Here is a 21772-nt window from a genome sequence, read left to right as displayed (position 1 = left end):
CAGGACAGTGATTGTTATATGTACGGTTTCTGGTTGTGTTGGAACAAACCTATAATAAATAAATAAATATATATTTACGATATTACTCAATACGGAATCTTTCTTATCAATACAGTTATAGCCACACCACTCATATTGGCAGATAGAGCATAAAAGGTTGTACAAGATAAACAATGTAACTCAAAATGTACAAAAATGTTAGTTAGGTTATTCTGTGAAGGGGTCAATATAATAATATGTATTTGATTATATTTACTTTAAATAGTTCTTGAGAGATATTGTTTTCTGCGTCCGGGTCCCATTTTGCACTTTCAAATACCTTCATCCTGATTTACAATTTCTAACATTCATACAAAGTATACAGGAGTACTTAGTAGCTTTGTAAATACGCAGGTATTTAATATGATAAAAGATACTGGACACAATATTATTAGAGGTATATTTGTAAATCAATTCTTATATGTAAATTTATAATCACAATATACAGAACTACATACTGTGTTTTCAACTTTTGTGACCAAAATTTTTGGTTAATAATGTGTGGTTAGGTTAGGTAAGGGCATATCATAGATATATAATACGCTAGATTGCGCCCTGCCAACTTAAAATGGGTGACGAGTGACGATTGCCCGCGACAGAGATAAATGAGGTCGGTAGTCTCTTTCTAAACGAAGGGGAATATCGACACGAAAGACTTAATGTGCACTTTACATCAACAATAAATTGAACAATAAATTGACCAAGTTATTCAAGGCCAAATTTGACGTGTTCTCAAAGCACAATTTGACATCCAAGCAGGGTTGTTAACTCTACGGATTTTTCCGTAGATCTACGGATTTTCGAAATTATTTCGGATTTTCAGATATCGACCACATTTCTACGGATTTTTCAGCTGCAGCCATCAAGAAGCTAAAATGAGGATTTTTTTACTCTTAAGGTGTCATTCTTCTTCTTTTTTGGTCTAACAAGTACCATTCTTCTTCTTTTTTGGTCTGTCAAGTGCAATTCTTCTTCTTCTTTGGCCTATAAAGTGTCATTATTCTTTTTTTTGGTCTGTCAAGTATCATTCTTCTTCTTTTTTTGGTCTATCAAGCACTATTCTTCTTCTTTTTGTCTGTCGGTTGTCATTCTTCTTCTTTTTTTGGTCTGCCAAGTGTCATTTTCTGTCAGATTTCTGCACTACGGATTTCTACGGATTTTTGAAGCGCCCTCTACGGAAATATTCAGTTGCGTTGTTAACAACCCTGCATCCAAGTTTGTTCGTTATTAACTTGACGCCAATAAATTCGTGAATTTCTTGAAAGCAAAATTTTCTTGTCCTCAAAAAAATTGAAGGAACTTGGAATAAATGTTGTAAAAATGTCAATATTTTCAGTAGTACCATTGCAATGATTTTTTTATTAGAAGCTTTTGAATGTCGTTTGTTTCTTTGTTTGAGTAAAGTGTTTGATTTGAAACAGAATAGAATAGAACAGATTAATAAAATAAATAAAATAGAGAGATAGATTAGAATAGATATATAGTATAAAATAAACTGAAATAGAATAGAGTAGAATATAATAGAATAGATGTAATATATATGTAGATACTTACTAATAAAGTATTTGATTTAAAACAGAATAGAGTAGAATGTAACAGATTAAATGAAATATATAGATAGATTAGAATAGATATATAGTATAGAATAAAGTAAAATATAATATAATAGGTGAAATGATTGTGAAAAGCAATAGTTTTAAGTACCTAGGATCGGTATTACAGAGTAATGGAGAAATAGATGGAGATGCATGCAGTAGAATTAGGGCTGGATGGATGAAGTGGAAAGAAGCGAGTGGTGTGTTGTGACAGAAAAATTCCAATGAAGCTGAAGGGAAAATTCTATAAAACAGCCACAAGACCGGCTATGATGCGCGGAACTGAATGTTGGGCAGTGAAAAAGAAAGCGGAACAACGAATGCATGTGGTGGAAATGAGAATGCTTAGATGGATGAGTGGAGTGACAAAGAAGGATAAAATTAGATATGAGTATATTAGGGGAAGTCTAGGTGTGGCACCAATTGATGCCAAAATGAGAGAGCATAGGTTAAGATGGTTTGGTCATGTTCAACATCGAGACGTTAATCACCCAATACGAAGAATAGCTGAAGTGCAGATTCCTGGAAGGAGTAGGAGAGGAAGACCAAAGAAGACGATAAGGCAGGACATGTTGGTAAAGGGGGTTAACATTGATATGACTCAAGATAGAATTGTGTGGAGAAATGCAATTAGGGAAGCCGACACTGCATAGGGATAAGGCAAAGAGAATGATGATGATGATAATAGGTGTAATGTGTAGATACTTATATAGAATAGGTTTGAAATAGAGTAGAATATAATAGAATAAAGATACTATATACCTACATCCCTAATAGCACAAGGATGTCCTTCACAGACTTTAGGGAGGTCCGTTTTCGTCCAAGGAACGTCCTATTTTGGTCCAAATGTCGCGCTACCGAATGTCTGTTGGACGTCCACTTAAGGTCCGAAGGGACGTACATTGGACCTTAATCGGACGTCCTAGGGGACGTAAATTGGACCTTAACAGGACGTCCTATTTTGGTCCAAATGCCACGTTGCCAAACGTCCAATGGACGTCTACCTAACGTCCGAGGGGACGTTCAGTGAATGTCAATTGGACCTTCATAGGATGTCCCAGTTTGGTCCAATGTCTTGCTGCCGAACGTCCATCTAACGTCCTGAGAGGACCTCCGGTGGACGTCTAGCATCGATATTTAGACCTGTGGAGAATGTATGGTGGGAAATAAAAAATATATTTTTAAGGAACTTATATTACATCTTATATTAAATTACAATTATTGGATATTACATTATTTACATTAAATTACAATACACTTCTCCAAGAAATTAACGCACCACCTTAAAAATAGGGCATTTTTGATGTCTCGAATTTTCTAAACCTGTTGTCTCATCTGAGTGATTTTTTTATAATATAGCCTAGGCTATAGGTTACATCCTTAAGCTTGTCATGCACTGGTAGCTATACTGTAATATATGTATAATATATCATATCGCTCTCTATAGTAATGAGTGAGCCTGCAGACAGGGAACTAATGGTTCCGTATGTGCAGGCTCACTCATTACTATAGAGAGCGACGTGATATAATATATATTACAGTATAGCTCCCCGTGCATGACAAGCATAAGGCAGTAACCTATAGCCTCAGGCTATATTATTATAAAAAAATCACTTAGATGGGACAACAGGTTTAGGAAATTCGAGACATCAAAAATGCCCAATTTTTAAGGTGGTGCGTAATGCACTGTATATATAGGTAAACTTATATACAGGCTGTAACAAAAATAAAATTTTTGTGTTTATTTAGTTGGCTATCTATTATAGTGTACAATCATCTAGAATATTTTGAACAAACTAAAAACATGAATATATCATCGAAAAAATAATAAAAAGGTCTTAAAATGCTTGGTTAGATATTAAGATCTAGTTAAAAAGAAACCAAAAACTGTATATTTTCTACAGAACGTAGATTATGAATTTTTAAGCCAGCTAATCCCATTTATTATACAGGGTGTCCCGAAAAGATTGGTCGTAAATTAAATCACATATTCTGGGACCAAAAATAATTTGAATGAACCTAACTTACCTTAGTACAAATATGCACACAAAAAAAGTTACAGCCCTTTGAAGATACTAAATGAAAATTCGATTTTTTCGAATATATCGAAAACTATTAAAGATTTTTTATTGAAAATGGACATGAAGCAATATTATTGCAGTAACATCTTAAAGAAAAATTATAGTGAAATTTGTGCACCCCATAAAAATTTTATGGGGGTTTTGTTCCCTTTAACCCCCCCAAACTTTTGGGTACGTTCCAATTAAATTATTTCTGCGGTACCATTAGTTAAACACTGTGTTTTTAAAACTTTTTTACCTCTTTCTATTTTTTCGATAAAGCTCTTTTTATCAAGATATGGCTTCTTTTTAAAATGGTTCAAAATATACCTAAAAATGTAAATCATAAATAAATTTTCATATTATTAGTCTCTACAATCGTACTTAACCATATACAAATATGTGGTGGATTTGACAAATATTCAAAATATCACGATAAAAACTGACTTCAAAAAAGTACTAAGAGGCAAAAAAGTTTTAAAAACATTGTGTTTAATAGTACCACAATAATAATTCAATTGTAACTTACACAAAAGTTTGGGGGGGGGGGGGTTTAAACGAACAAAACCCCCATAAAATTTGTATGGGGTGTCGGGTGTCCAAATTTCACTATACAGTGGAACCTCGATTATCTGTCTCTCTATTAACTGTTAACCATTTTGTAAGAGAGACTAAAAACTTTTTTTACAGTCACCTCCTGTTTTCATATGATATTTTTTGACATGTTTTGTAGTAAATTCAATTATCTATTTACTACAAAACATGTCAAAATTTACATGTGAAAACAGATGACCCTAAAAATGGTTTTTCGTCTCCTACAAAATTCATGAAAAAGCAGATAGGAGGTATTGTCACATCACCGACGATATACCAGAAGTATATGTGGCCATACCAAATAATACATCCTTGATAAATATAAACATTTTTATTGCACAAAATATATATATTTCTATATATATACATTTTTTTCCATAATCATCACTACGATGATGATTCATTTGTATTGAATTGTACATTGCAATTCTCTGATGTTTGGGAAAAAGGGCTTAAGTCAGAATTGCACATCGATAATGTTTTGATGATTTCTGGACCAGAAAAATCGGCTCTTTTTATTGGTACATACAGTTTAAGTCTGCAACACTTTTTTTATGGTCCAGAAATCATCAAAACATTATTGATGTGCAATTCTGACTTCAGCCCTTTTTGCCAAACATCAGAGAATTACAATCTGGTCATAACTGACCAATGAGCAATTTTAATTTAACCTAAATTACTACTGTTCCTTAAAATGAAGAGCTTACCCTATAGCGTCTCTTATCTAATCTAACAAGATCGTGCACTATTCTAACATACACAGGCACACAAGCACTACGCTCTGCTTTTCACTATCACCTATCACTCAAACTAGTTCAAAAGGCTTTGTCCTCTTCAATCTTCTAGTTTGTCCAGTAGTAGATATCGAGGAGCTGGATTTCCTCAATATTCTCATACTTATGAAGTTGTTGTTGCTCATGACCTCCTGCTATCTTCTTGATGACTATATTATCCAGGTTCCATTCCTAGGTCTTGATATTTGTTTATAAAGCAATATCTTATTATGCATCGACAATGTGGAGTTTCTTCCAACTAGTCAATACACTTTTTATAGGTATCTTTCTTTTGCCTTTCATAGCCACAACAAGGCTATAATACGTTTCCTTCCTGGTTTTTTTGTAGACCACTTTCAGCTGATTCTAAAAAATTAAAATGAATGGTAATTTTTCTATTCTTTACAATTAAAAATCAAAAGAAATAGGAAATAGGTACTACTATTTACAGGTAATAATATGCATAAATAATTCGTTTCCTAAAGAATACAGAAAATTGAAAACGTTTTTATAATACTTACATAATTGTTTAAACAAAAGAGACCCAGCCAGAGCAAAACTAACAGACAGAACTGCAAAAAAGCCACTAATTTCCATTTTCCCACCCCCTTATCTTATATGCATTTTCCAATCAAAATTTTTAGGTTGTCATGAACATGAAAGACTCAACCTCAACAAATAATAATAAACAAAAAGCTCTACAGCTCTACTTCCACTTCCCGCCAAATGGACACAGGTTGGTGACACTGAATTCACGCCAAATAAATGAAAAAATAGAACAATTTTCTTTTTCGTCAATTTCTTCACGTGAAGTTTATAACGAACAAACTTAGATGTCAAAGTGTGCTTTTACACGTCAAATTTGGCCTTGAATAACTTGGTCAATTTCTTGTCCAATTTATTGTTGATGTAAAGTGGACTTAAGGCATAGATTAATAATATAGTATTACCGGACTTAAGGCCCGTATCATAGCCACCTTTACTTAACAAGCCATGAAGAGAAAAAGGCAACATCGCAATTGATGACGTGCGTAGTCCGACTTTCGGACTACCGCTTTTGAAAACACAATTTTAAAGTAGAAATTCTGGTAAAATTTATAGTATTTTTTGAGTCGAACAAGAAAATATTATTAATTAGAAGTTTGTACAAAATAAAATTAAAAGTACTTCCTTGTAAGTAACGTTTATTATACAAAAAAAAAACCAATAACAAGAATATACATGGGATTAATTTTTTTCGAATCCTAAGAAAACTAATGAGTATTTTTCAAAAATTTAAACGCAGAATGAAAGATTACGTTAGGACCGAGGGCCGAAAGTCCCTGAAAACTTCTATGTTTATTTTAATAAGTTACAGGGGCGAAAAATTAAGAAAATTTAGTGTGATTTTTAGTTTCAAATATGTCATTCAAAAACAACTTTTTATTCATTCTAAGGGACTTTCGGCCCTCGGTAATAAAGTAATCTTTCATTCAGCGTTTAAATTTTTCAAAAAGACTTATTAGTTTTCTCAGGATTCGAACAAAATGATATTGCATTTAAAATACACTGAAAATTTTGACAGGCGTCAAAATTTTGCATTTTGTTCCTTTCCCTTTAAAGTTTTTCGCACTTATTTAGAAACACCCTGAATTGATAAAGAACAAAAATCTAGTTGTTAAAGTAGCTAACTTTTTTTATTATCCAACATAAGCGAATTAATCAAAACAAAACAGAATGTTATTAAGAAAACCAGAGTCTATAGTTGGGTTTTAATATATTATTATTATACAAAAAAAACCAATAACAAGAATATGTGTAAAATACTTTATTTTAAATAAATAATATCTTATTTTAAATTATATACAAATATCGCTAGAAAAAACTATAACAACAATTTCTCACATGGTTTGATGTGAAGTGTTGGGGTTTAGAGTCGATAACTTTCTTTTTTTGTTATTCCCCTTAGCATTACTTTTCTTTTTATACTTTTTTGAAAATTCATCACTTTGATGGATGCTATTTTTGTTTTTTGTATAATTATTTAAAACAATATTACACATAATTTTTATAATAGCAGAATAAACTTTGAAGGCATTTTCCCCACATTCACACTCAAATTCAAAATTTAAATGAAAGCCTTCATGTTGTAAACTTTTCATTACCAAACATGAACAGCTTCAGGTGACAATTGTGCTGCAAAAATAATTTTTCAAGATTGGGACTAGTTATAGTCCCAATTTCAGGCTATAACATATTAAAAAAATCACTTGAATCGGCCAACAGGTTTAGTAAATATAAGACATCAAAAATGACAAAAATTTTAAGTGGATGACGCATTTCTATATGCACGTAAGTTTATATAAAAATATATTATACTATAAAATATATTATATAAAAATATATTATATTGAACTAAAATCATCTTAATACATACCTTTTAATATTCTTTATAATTTGGAGTACGAAATATTGTAAAATGTTTGAGTTTTTCTGTAAATACAGTGAATATTATTTAAAAACATTTAAAAATAAATGAGAACTGTCAGAATTAACCGGTCTACGCTTAGATGTTGCCAAGTTTCAACTTCATGGCTTGTAAAGTAAAGGTGGCTATGCCCGTATTCATAGTCGGTACTCAAGTCAGCGTCGATGCTCAAGTCCGACCTTGAACAAATTCTATACAAATTTGTATACAAATTTTTTCAAGGTCGACCTTAAGCAGTCTCGACTATATGAATACGGGGCATAGCTATATTTATGTATTAACGGTATTATTTATATTAGGTGAGGTTAGAAATTGTGGGCGACAATAGGGCTTTTCATCGATTGTCATTTGTTTCAAGCTTCTGTCATGTGTCACATAATATTAATATATCTACGTCATACGTCTTTGGTTTGTATCATATATACCAATAACGTATGACGTAGATATATTAATATTATGTGACACATGACAGAAGCTCCAAACAAATGACTGTGAATGAAAAGCCCTATTTGTCAACTGTACCCGCGAACGCACCTTATATAGGGTGTCCCAAAAGTAGTGGAACGGTCGAATATTTCGCGAACTAAACATCGGATCGAAAAACTGAAAAATACGTGTCCAATAATTCTCAAAAATCTATCCAATGACACCAAACACCAACCCCCACTACACCCCCTGGAGGTGGGGTGGGGGGTAGCTGTAAAATCTCAAATGGAAACCCCTAGATTTTATTGCAGATTTGGATTCGTTACGTAAAAGTAAGCAACTTTTATACAAGACATTTTTTCGAACTGTGGATAGATGGCGCTATAATTGGGAAAAACGATTTATGCTGATACCATAGGCAAAGAATACATATTTCCCAAGAACCGACACAAACGGATTATCTATGAACTAAATTTTTATGCGCATGTGCCAGATCGGCCATTTCTCAATTTGTATGAATAGCAAATAATTCGCGATGAAAAACAAAGTAGCTGACCTCTGGTGGAATAAATTTAAACTACTATAAGTGGTATAAACAAAACAGAAAATTGTTGATTTGAATGGAATTTGGTCACTATTAAGAAATTTTTAGTAAATTTAAGCATTATGAGTACATTAAAATATTTTAAATCAAATCGGTATTGTTCTATTCCTCAATTGAATGTTTGTTTATACCATTTATATCGGCCATTTTCTTGCATTCGACCTGCCCTCTATATTCCGTTTCAATCGCGAATTTTGGTGACATTTGTCTTGTACCGGATCGGCGTTTGTTGTCACAATTGTTTGTTTGGCTTGACTTGGCGTTAGTATTTTGTTTTTGTATCAGTTTGTAGCTCATTTCTATATATATTTTCTTATATAGCCTACAACTATTAATTTGTTATTTTCCAACATTTATACAATTTAATTCTTTTTGAGATATCTTGATTATGTGAATGAATTATTTTAAGCTTTTTCAGGAACTATAAACTATCGCATAAAAAAATAATTTTGTATTTATTGGGATTTCACAAAGAATTTGAATCTAAAATATCATACAAATTCTCTAACCTTTCTTTGACCTCTACTGTACCAAATGCATCTGCAGGAAGAGCACAAAGTCATATTTTATATGTGTTCATTCCACAAGCCACGTGCTGTGTTTAAAAAGTTGAGAATCCAATACTCACAAAAACTTCCATAAAGTACTTTTATCAGCAAACCTAAATTAAATTTAATAAACTATGTTTCATTAAATTGTTTCTGTAGTTTGTATAAAACAATAATAGGTCAAATATATAAAACAATTTATGACTGACTACTTGAAATTCAGGATTTTCAGGAGTAACATTATATAATTTAGCTAATTCAAAAAGTTTGATCCAATATCACTTGAAATTGTTTCAACATTCAAGTTAATGCTTGATAATTGACAATACACTCTTCATAATAGGTTTACATTCTCTTGATTATACTTGCGTTCCAACAAAAAAGCTAAAGGCTGCTTTCATATGGAATACAGTCGAACCCGCTTATTAGAGTACCGCTTATAGGAATATCCCGGTTTAAGGAATAGAATTTTGAGATCCCGGAACATTTCCATTTACTCCTTAATAAATTTAACCGTTTATAGTGATACGTTTTAGTAAAAGAATCCCGCTTTATCTAATAATCCTAAGTTACCAACAACTTTTTAGGTACAATTTCCCACGAATTTTTATGTTTTCTGGTTTTATAGGACCTGTCGATAATATTTTATTACTTACTTTATTATGGGTACCAATTCTACCTTCCGCCAAACATTTACCCATCGTAAAGTAGGTACCTAATTTTTCAATTGTGTAAACATTCTTATTGCTCACTCACCGCCACGTCGTTGTCTGTCTAGATTTTTAACAGTTGGAAGTCATAAATAACCCCTTGTAATATAATAACCGCTGAAATTTTCTGGAGGGTAAAACCAATGTCAATTTTTTATTTATTATAATTTTAGAGCAACAAGTGACTAATATCGTTGATTGAGGTATTGGACCCATATTAATATTTCAATCAACGCTAATATCTTATGTAACAAAACAAATAGTCTCAGATTACCGATTATTTTTCCAGAAAAAAAGTAAGTCTGTTGGATATATGTTAATAAGAAAATATATATGTATACGTATATCTACATATTGCATACATTTCATATTTATTTGTGTAGGTATGCATGCACAGATAATGTAGTTTGGTGTTTTAATAAAATAAGTAATAGTTACACTATTAGGTACTGTATTATTGACATAAAAAGAAATAGAACCATATACATAATATATGTACATAACGTATGTATGTACATGTAAATACATACTATGTACATGTACATACAGTATGTACCTCTACAAAGTGTGTTGTACTATTACGACGTATATTCGGTACATATATTTCTGCTAACCACCACTGATCGGTTATTAGAATATCCCGGTTATAGGAATATTTTTGCTTGGCACGAAGGCTATTCTAATAAGCGGGTTCGACTGTATAAGCTTCTGACCATAATGATCAAAACGTTTCCATATACATATTATTTAAAAAAATTACTTTTTCTCTTTTCTCGATTGCTTATTAGGTTTTATTGTATACTATATATATTTTTTCAGTTATTACATCTTTATATTTATAGAAATAAAATAGTACAATACTTATTGGTTTTTTATTTATTTACCCCGATATTCGACTTTAAAGAATGTACTGGCTGGTTTTGGCTAGAATGTACGGAATGTTTTGGCTGGTTTCCAAGACAATAAAAATTGAAAATATTGACATTCGATTTTAACATACAGTTTCTTGTTGTTGATCACGAACATTTGTCATCCAAAAAGAATTGGATTCCGTGACGGTTACAACGGCTGTTATTTTTCGATTATTTTACGAAATAACGAATATAATGAATTAGGAAATACCTCGACAAACAAGTAATTGGTCCTAGGTTTTCACCCAAAGTAATCGAAAGTAGAACTGGAAGTCGATATTGGAGTTCTTCGTGTAACTTTGCGTCGATTGATCTACGATTTTACTAATTTTGTCATTTTGTTTTACATTCATATCATATTTTTAGTAACTTTAAAGCAGTACCTACGGTTGTAACTCTAAAACCGAAGTCCGATGTCAAATTTCTCATCTTTAATACCATCCATGGGTTATAAGCTTTCATTCGACACCTCATTTGTCATTCTATCTGTATTAGTAACTGAGGAGTTGTATTCGCGGTCGGACGGACAGACAGTCATGAAACCAGAAGTATGTATTTGTTCTCGTCTTGCGAATGCGCGTCGAATAATATATCACTTGTGCTATTGCGGTGACTTTAAAAGAGTACTTCCGGTCGTATTTCTAAAACCGGAAGTCCTAGGTCAAATTTCCCACCTTTAGTACCATCCATGTATTATGAGCTTTCATTCGACACCTCATTTGTAATTCTACCTGGTATAGTGACGGAGGAGTTACATTTCCGGTCGGACGGACAGACAGTCTAGATCAAATGTCTCACCTTGAGTACCATCCATGGATTATAAGCTTTCATTTGACACCTCATTTGTCATTCTACCTGGTATAGTGACTGAAGGAGTTATATTCGCGGTCGGACGGACAGACAGCCTATTAGGTCACACCAAGTCGTTCAAATTCTCACCAACTTGTTCACACTTTTTCAAAATTGGTGAAAACAACAAATTATATTTTGTATCGTTGTATCAATATAAGCCAAAAAGAATAATTAGTGAATGTCACGCCACTATAATATATTTTATTATTGGTCAATGCTAAAATCAGGATAAAAAAGGTATTTTATCCATGGTTTTAATCAATATAATTCTCACCATTACTTTGTGTTGTATTTGCAACCTTTTGTAAATCAAAAATAATTCCACCATATTAAGAATGTCAACAAAAGCCGGCCGTGCATGCAACCTTTCTCTCAGTGCAACTAAAATTTTATTGATACACGCCAGAAATGTGCGAGACTTTTCTCAGTGTACTCGCGTGTACACTTGCCAACTCGATACTAAAATTAAGTACATGCTAACCAAGGTTCATAAATAGACAGGTTGCATGGTAACTTTCCACCAATCAGCGTCGAGAATCTAATGGCGGGAGTGACGTCACCCAGAATGCTGCATTCAAATTCATTCACTTCACTCATTGAAATGAACTCGGAAAGTAGGAATGTATTGAAAATGTGTATATTTAAAAAAAATACGTTTGGATTTTTAATAACTATTTATTTCATATATTCGTTAAAAAATGTGGTAGATACCTGTAGAGTTACAAAAATCATAGAATATAATTGCAATTAAATATATGCAGTAGAATAGCATTACTACTTAATTAAAGCAGAAGGAGATTCTTTCTTGTGTATATATGGGACTAAATCATTCAAATATCCTAGGTATATTAATAATGGGTTGAATACAATTTACTTTTTTAAATGATTTTGAGTAGGTATATAATAATTTTGAATTGGGGATACTGCATGTAGTACATTATTGTAAATTCCTCCTAACATGTAAACCATGGTGAAAAAGAGATTCAACTAAAGATTTATGTATCAAAATCAGTAGTTTTTCCCTTAAGTTTAACATAAGAGCATCTGATTACGTTAGGTACTGGATTATAATATCTAAAACTATTAAAACATTATGATTCCATTCAATAGGTACCTGTGAAATTTTACATTAACAGTAAATTATAAAAAAAATACAATTTCAGCGCAATAAAGGGAATTTTGCCCATTTTATATATTCATTTAGTTTATAATTGTTTATTCAAACGATCTTCAGATGGCTGCAATATTGGTTATAATTTTATATGAAATAATTACATATAATAGATCTATTATCTATAGACTTAATTAGATATATTGTTCAATAAGTCTAAGCAGATTGTAACCTACACAGATGATGTAAACTTGATGTGAAGAACCGCAAGAGACATTACAGAACTGTAATGTCTCTATACACGAATGTCCTTTACTATACAATACAGCAGAAAGAAAATCCAGTAAAGTAAGTAGGTACTTAATACAACCACATTAAAATGTATCTTAACACTTGTATAACACTTGTAAAAGAGTTTTCGGTTAAAGTTATTATACTAAAAACACTTAATAATATCTGTAGATACATTATATCTTAAGATATAAACACAAATTAAAACACTAACGATATTTAATAACAAAATATAGCCTCCAAACCACGTATCCTATTATGTTTACAAACAATTCGTAAAATTGATCGTCTGGGTGACGTCACGATGACAATATTTCATTTGTCAATGTCAAAGTTACCATACAACGGTAAATTATAGAAACGGTCTAATATCTCGAGAAATACACTTCCAAATGAGAAACCAAAAAAACAGGTTTTTAATATTTTTCGAAAACCTATCGATAAACACCAAAAATTACCCTCCAACCCACCCCCTGGAGACGGGGTGGGGGCAAATTTAAAATCTTAAATAGCAACCCTCACTTTTTATTGCAGATTCGAATTCGTCATGAAAAATTAAGCTACATTTATTCGAAACATTTTTTAAAATTGCTGATAGATGGCGCTAATAAATCGTATTTTCCAATTAAAGCGCCATCTATCAACAATTCTAAAAAATGTTTCGAATAAATGTTGCTTAGTTTTTCATGACGAATCCGAATCTGTAATAAAAAGTGGGGGTTGCTATTTAAGATTTTAATGTTACCCCCACCCCACCTCCAGGGGGTGGGTTGGAGGGTCATGTTTAGCGTTATTCGATTGGCTCCGTGCGTCTCCCCTCTACTTATGGCTGTATGACACTATGCATTTTCTTGTATCATTTCTAATATCGTTTCTGATATCGTTTCTTGTATACATTTTCTTGTATCATTTCTTGTACGTACATTTGTGCCCTGTATGACACTATGCAAGTTCTTGTATCGAAAATTGTATGAAATTCGGCACGTGATTGGTCGATATTTTGTTTGTCACCCCGTGTCAAGTTATGGTAGTACTTCATCTACATCTACAGCTGATTTTAAGGATTTTATAAAATTTATAAACTTTTAATTAACATTTTAATGTTAACCAGAATTTTACGTTGACTGTTTGAGGTTGATTATTTGTGTTTTTATTTTGTTTTGATATATTTGTGCTAAAATATTTGCATTAGAATTATCTTCAGTTTGATCCAAATTAGGAGCTATTGTATTTTGTAAAAAATTATGCACCATGAAACCTAAATTATAGTTTGAACTTTACTAGGAACTAAATATATGGTTATTAGTAGAACAGTAGTCCATACCAAACGGTATATTAAGTATCAATATAAGATTTATAAATAATACCTACAAAAACACAAATAAATTCATCAATACATGGTCCCATTTTCATTTCAGCCGCCATTATGAGTAAGTAATTATGACATTTTAGATGTTTTACCAGCAGGTTTTACGTTTTTGCTCTTTGCGCAGAAATTGGCGCAGTTCTTGTACAAGAATCTGTGTCTGACTCAAATTCTTGTATCGTTTCTTGTATCTGTGTATGACACTATGCATTTTTTTGACATATCAGAAACGATTCGCGATGAAAAACAAAGTAGCTGACCTCTGGTGGAATAAATTTAAACTACTATAAGTGGTATAAACAAATCAGACAATTGTTGATTTGAATGAAATTTGGTCACTATTAAGAAATTTTTAGTAAATTCCAGCATTATGAGTACATTAAAATATTTTAAATCAAATCGGTATTGTTCTATTCCTCAATTGAATGTTTGTTTATACCATTTATATCGGCCATTTTCTTGCATTCGACCTGCCCTCTATATTCCGTTTCAATCGCGAATATTAGAAATGATACAAGAAAATGTACAGTGTCATACAGCCTTTACAGTCCCGTGACACGCTGTCAGATTTTGTAAGGACGTTTTAACATTAAGGGCCGGTTGTTCGAACGCTAATCAACAATGATCATTATCAAATAATTAATTACTGTAAATGTCAACTTTAAAAACATAATTAATTACAATTCTGAGACTATAATCAATTAATATAACAATAATTATTAACATAATTAATAATAAATCTCATAATTGTAATTAATTATGTTTTCAGCAACCCAAACAAAGTTGACATTGACAGTTTTGGTAACAGTAATTAAATATTTGATAATGATCATTGTTGATTAGCGTTCGAACAACCGGCCCTTGTCTTATGGGATTATTTTGTTAAACTTGAATATTTTATTTTGTAGTGATAATAACCGAATACAAATTGTTAGAATTCATTAGTTATTAATTTATACTGTAATTTATAGTGCAACAAAATATTTTATTTTTCGTTAATAAATATTTATTGACATAAACTGCGATAGTGAGGTTATGTATACAAAATCAAACTGATAATCAATATTGGAAAGTGAAGAATTTATATCAGATTAAGTGCGTTTCTAGTTTCTATTTATATTAATACATAATATCACTAGCGTGACACGGTATTTTTTTAATGTTTCATTTAAACATACACAAAGCGTCCTTATAAAATTTCAAAAAACCGCCACCATGAGCAGGTCGGTCGATTTTGCTTTGACACTTTGTTAACGCTCGCAGCGAATAGGTTTTCGAAAAGTATTAAAAACCTTTTTTTTGGTTTCTCATTTGGAAGTGTATTTCTCGAGATATTAGACCGTTTCTATAATTTACCTATGGTATCAGGATAAATCGTTTTTTTCAATTATAGCGCCATCTATCCACAGTTCGAAAAAATGTCTTGAATAAAAGTTGCTTACTTTTACGTAACGAATCCAAATCTGCAAGAAAACCTAGGGGTTTCCATTTGAGATTTTAAAGTTACCCTCCACCTCACCTCCAGGGGTGTAGTGGGGGTTGGTGTTTGGTGTCATTGGATAGATTTTTGAAAATGATTGAACACGTATTTTTCAGTTTTTTGATCCGATGTTTAGTTCGCGAGATATTCGACCGTTCCACTACTTTTGGGACACTCTGTATAAAGTCATGAGATTCAAAAATACAATTCTATATTAAGGCCGCGTCCCACCATCAAATAATTTGATCAAACTGGTTTGAGCAAACTGAAAGTGACAGTTAGTGACGTCACATCCTGAGTGTTCATTGTGGATAATAGAGAGTTATTGCCACCGGCAAATAAAGGATCCTTTATTACAGGATACTTTAATAAAGGACAAATACAGGACGGGTTTAAAAGAGTGGTATTGCAAACGCAGTTAAAGAATCTTTTATTTTGACAAATGACATGAAATATTTTTGTAAATATAAAAATAACCTATAAAATTCCATTGTCGATCAATGAACTGTCAATACGGATGGAATAGGCACGAAGACAATCAATGCAGCCACGATACAAGAGAGAGGTCCTAGAGAGAGACAGACAAGGTGCTGGAAACTTTGACAGGCCGTGTAATTTGAATTGCCTATATCAACTTAAATCGGGGAAATATAAAAGTAAAATTCTAAATATAAAAGTAACATAAAAACATAATCAAGGACTTCTTTCACTTTATATAAAACAGTCACTAATTTAGTATTTAAATAGTTTTAAAACTATTTAACTCCCAAATACTTTAGGAAAGTAGGTATTTGTTTTGATAAATACAAATAACAATTCTGAAAAGTATTTAAGCTGATGTAAACACCAAGTATGGTACTCTGTACTCTATTTACTCTGTAAATACAAAAAAGGATTTAAATTTTGAAATATGTACTGCCAATCAGCCCTGAAAGTTAAAATATGAGGTCCATTCAACGAACTGTCAATACTGATTCAATCGGGTCCATTTATATAGGCAACTCAAATTACACGGCCTGTCAAATTCTCCAGCACCTTATCTGTCTCTTTCTAGAACCTCTTTCTTGTATGTTGGTGGCAATCTCGCTTCACTATTTGAATGGGACAGGGCCATTCCATCCGTATTGACAGTTCATTGTTGTCGATATAAATTAAAATAATTGAAGAGTAAAACGTTAAATTTAATTATTTTGTCATTTAAAGATGTTTAGAGAACAACATAATATATCCCATAATACTCATCGTTCAATAATATGGAAGTGCAATAAATTGGAAATACTATTTTAGGAGTTTTTAAATACTTTTGCATTATGGGTATATGTAATGGGGAATTTCTGGAGAATATATTATTAGGGAATAGTGGATATCCATTCCTCAACTACAACTACAGAATGACACCATTCCAGAATTTTCAGACAGAAGTTGTGTTTTTATAATCCATCACAAATCCCTTCAAGAATTATTATTGAAAGAACATTTGGTATTGTGAAGAGATTTCCCATTTTACCATATGTAATGAGATGCAAGTTACCTTTTATTCAAAGAATAATATCAGCTTGTTCAGTTTTACATATTGCAGTAGTACATAATAGAGAAAACGTTGAAATACTGGCAAATGAGTGTGCTGTTGATATTGATATAGAAGCTGTGGCAGTACATTTTCAACCAGGAGCTAATCTAATGCGACTAAATTGTGTGTGTGTTTGTTTAAAATTATTGTTCGACATTTAAAGCTAGCGCTTAAACTAATTTTATTTTTATTGGACTGCAGTTTGTTAATAAATTTATAAATAAATATAAATATTATATTGGTGACTGATTTTAAGTATTTTATGATCATTAGCAGGTTTTAAATAATAAATTTATAAATATATACATACATGCTATTGGCGTTTGATCTTTTATCCATTATGGCCCTTTCTTTCTTTCTTTTCACCTCTGGATAACTAGTTATCAGGAAGTTTATCTGACAGATTAGATACTAATAGATATCTGACAGAGAAAAACTTCCCGTTAACTAGTTATCCGGAGCTGAAAAGACAGATACTAAGGATACTGTTATATAAACTTCCCAATAATTAGTTATCTGAAAATGAAAAGACCTCTAATCTGTCAGATAAACTTCCCGATATACAAAAAGATAATAGAAGAATTAAGCTTTATGCTGGTTTTTATTAATTTTTTTGGCAATGTTTAAATAAACAAATACTGATGGCATGAAATGGATCACGAACAAGGAGGAATGAAGAAGGAATTGGAGATTGTGTTTACCATTAAACGCATAAAACTGCAGTATCTGGGACACATATGATAAATCAGCACCGTTACTCCCTGCTGCAGTACATATTGCAAGGTACAGTCAGAGGTAAGCGAAGACCTGGTAGAGGGAGAATATCAATGGAACTGTTTCAAATCGCAGCTAGCAAGGTTACGATTGCTATATGATTTCCAACATTCGAAACGGATAAGAACCAAAAGAAGAAGATGGCATGAAAATGAAAGTGTATTAATACTTTTGATTAAAAACTTTATAGATTCTAATCTATAAAAGATTAAATTTTCAAAAATAAATACTTGAACCTTTGTTTTATTTTGTTAACCTGTTGTTATATATCTGTTGAATAGAACTCTATTTTGAATCTAGAATTTTAACAAATCCTAACTTTCATTAAAATTTATTGATCTTATATCTTCAATCTCTTATATCTGCAATAAATATTTATTTCTATAGAAAAATGTAAAATATATTGAGTTTAATAAATGAGTTACTGATATTTTAAGTCTGATCATTGTAATTAGTAACAATTTAAAATTATTTACATAATATTCCTTTTTACAACTTCTTGTAATAACTCAAGCTTCAATAAAATGTTCTTTTCTATATTCGTTTGGGTCAAAACATAAATAATCTATATCTCAGAATATTACTTAGAGTTGTTTTTAATAAATAAAACCCAACATACAACTTTAATGATGAAAGTTTAATCAAATATCAATCCCACAATACATAAATTATCAATCCAAAGAAGCGACAAGATAAATTCAAAATACAAGTGAAGTTAGACCTTTCTTCACATTTTTGACACGTTATGTCAAAATAAAGGAACTTTTATTAAAATAAAGGTGTCCTCTAATTTTCTTTAAATACAGGCGGCCTGTATTTTATTAAAAGACAAAAATAAAAGACGCAATACTGCGCATGCTTATATGTCAAAATAAAGGATCTTTTATTACAGGTCGACTTAAAAGACGTTGGCAATAACTCTCTAATAATGAAAAATTGTAATTTTAAATAAAGTACAAACAAGTTAGACAACTCAATACAAAAAATTTGATCAAACTAGACTGATAGTGAGGGCACAGATTTTTAGAATAGGGCTTTTCATCGATTGTCATTTGTTTCGAGCTTCTGTCATGTGTCACATAATATTAATATATCTACGCCATACGTCTTTGGTTTGTATCATTGGTATTACCTGTGGTATTACCAATAACGTATGACGTAGATATATTAATATTATGTGACACATGACAGAAGCTCGAAACAAATGACTGCGAATGAAAAGCCCTATTTCAAAAAACTGCAATTGTGACGTCACTTTGACGTACTTCCGGAGTTTGCTCAAACTGTTTGATCAAATTATTTGATGGTGAGACACGGCCTTTAATAATCAGAAAACAATATTGTTTTAGAAAGAAAAGGTTGATTATGGTGAAGAACTTTGATGATATAACTACATATCTCATAAAGGCCCCGTCTCACCATCAAATAATTGACAGTTATTTGATCAAACTTGACAGTCAAACTTGACTATGGTTTGTTTTTTAACCAAGAGGAGTGATTCAAATTTACCGCGCTGTATTGCTTGTTTGTAATTGGTCCAACCGCAGGCAAGTTTACTCCACTGTTATAAAATTTTGACACTAATGACATTTATCAAATTTTAACACTAGTGACATTTCATAGGTTAATTAAGTTATATCGGCGGTTTTTATGTTTTCTGTGTTATTCCTTTAATTTTTAGATTATTAGTCTGCTTTTATATAAAAAGCAGTTGTTTTTTGGACTTTTTAGGGAAGTATTAATTTAATATAATATTTATGGATTACTGTTGAGGGCCGACTAGATCAACCAAAAAAGAAGATGTATTTGGTTATTATTCTAGTGACTTTCTTGGGTGTGAATCTGTCTTTTTAGTTTACTCCTCCTGGTTAAAAAATAAACTATAGTGACACAAACTATACATACTAACTGTCACTTTGTGTCACTAACTGTCAAGTTTGATCAAATAACTGTCAATTATTTGATGGTGAGACGGGGCCTTAACTCTGACCGATCCATCACACCGAATTTTATTCTACTCGCTTAACTAAATAGTTATGGGCATCGTTATTCCTGAGAGTTATCTTAACTTTAACTCAAAGAGTTATCTAAAGGGCGCTTTACAGCTTGCAATTCTACCTGCAAGACGCAAGAAAGTTGCCTAAAGGCATGCGCAGTATGTCGTCAGTTGATTATTGCATGCAACAATTGCGCGATAATCGGTTTGGTGCCATTTTTTCTGCAAGTTTTCATGCAAGTCTTTGATTTTTCCACAATATCAAATGTCATTGACGACACGGATTCACGAATACATGCCAATCAGCTGTTTTCTGTTTATTTGTGAAATATATCAAGGATTAACGATGGAAATGAATGAATAATGAAATGGCACTTTCTGAGATTCTATAATTATTGTAAATTGTATATTAAGTTACGGAATCTCTCTCTCCTCTAGCTAAGTACCTTAGGATAATAATTAATTTGTGTTTCGCAGAAATAGTATTTCGAAATATAGATTTCTTTGTAATTGTTCAATTTTTCTCAAGGGTTTATTAAAATGTACATTCATTCCTAGAAAATTAAAGTCATTTTCATCATCTACTTGGATAAATTCTTCTGTTGGAGATACATTATTACCCCTCTTCTTGTTCAACTAAGATCTTACCATCTCCGATCTCGGCGTTCTAAATTAGTGACTAAAAGGCTGGCTGCAGCAATAATAATACTTAAAGTTGCTGCTACCGCCTTTTTCCTTTTATATTTGGTTATTTCTGATAGTCTTGGCATTTCGAAATTTACCAAGTTAAATAAACAGCAATAAAGTAATTAAAAAAAAAACAAAAGTTTACAAGTTAGGTTAAAGTTGGATTTATAGTTTGACGTAGCGTAGACGTAGACGCAACGGAGACGCACTGGAAAAGATCAACACCGAATTTTGTGTACTCGTGTTTATAGATGAACGCAAGCGCCTGACGGAACGTAAGAGAAACGTAACATAACATAAGAGATGACCAACTTTCATCTTTTACAGTGCGTTTCTTCCGTCTGGCCAATCATAAGGCAGAATTTTGTTCTGTCACTCAAAGTGGACCCGCCCCGCCCCTCATTCCTTGTGTTGTGTAAAAAGTTGATTGTCAACATATTCGAATTTTGTTAATTATTTGTTAATACAATGGATGTTAAGTTATTAATTTAATAAAAATATATCATAGAGTCATTTCAATATTTCAGATAAATATGAGTTGTTTATTAGCCTAATTCGTGGTTATCCACACATATTATACGATAGGTAAATCCAATAAACATTTAAAGACCAGGAAATGAAACAAAATAGTTGGAAATCCCACGGATGCGGCACCAAAGAGCATACTTTCGTTTATTTCCTAATCTATGTAACACACAAAACAGATAAATATTATAATAAATAATAGTATAAGTATAAATAAATAAACACAAAGTTTGTTTACTGTTCGTATAATTTATAGGCTATGTTGTTGAATTAGAATTAAGTCATTGTTTACTCTTTCTACTCATGCGCAAAAATTCCGCTACGTCGATCTATAAATTGACATAATATTTTCTTCCGTCTCCAGTCCGTTTCTTACGTCTACGTTGCGTCTAC

At 31.7% G+C, this 21772-nt stretch overlaps 1 protein-coding gene across 1 annotated transcript in view; it reads right to left on the bottom strand.

Annotated features, from left to right (window-relative positions):
* Positions 1-736, bottom strand: part of LOC126886897 (uncharacterized) — a 29601-nt gene extending 28865 nt beyond the window's left edge. Inside the window, exon 1 of the mRNA XM_050654031.1 lies at positions 257-736. Within this exon, the coding sequence (XP_050509988.1) occupies positions 257-325 (69 nt within the window). The 5' untranslated portion in view covers positions 326-736. The remainder of the gene's footprint in view (positions 1-256) is intronic.
* Between the last annotated feature and the right edge of the window lie 21036 nt (positions 737-21772).

Source organism: Diabrotica virgifera, chromosome 6 (assembly GCF_917563875.1).
Source record: "Diabrotica virgifera virgifera chromosome 6, PGI_DIABVI_V3a".
NCBI lineage: Eukaryota > Metazoa > Arthropoda > Insecta > Coleoptera > Chrysomelidae > Diabrotica > Diabrotica virgifera.
Note: the sequence above shows the minus strand (reverse complement) of the source record. Positions and strands in the feature narration are given on the sequence as shown.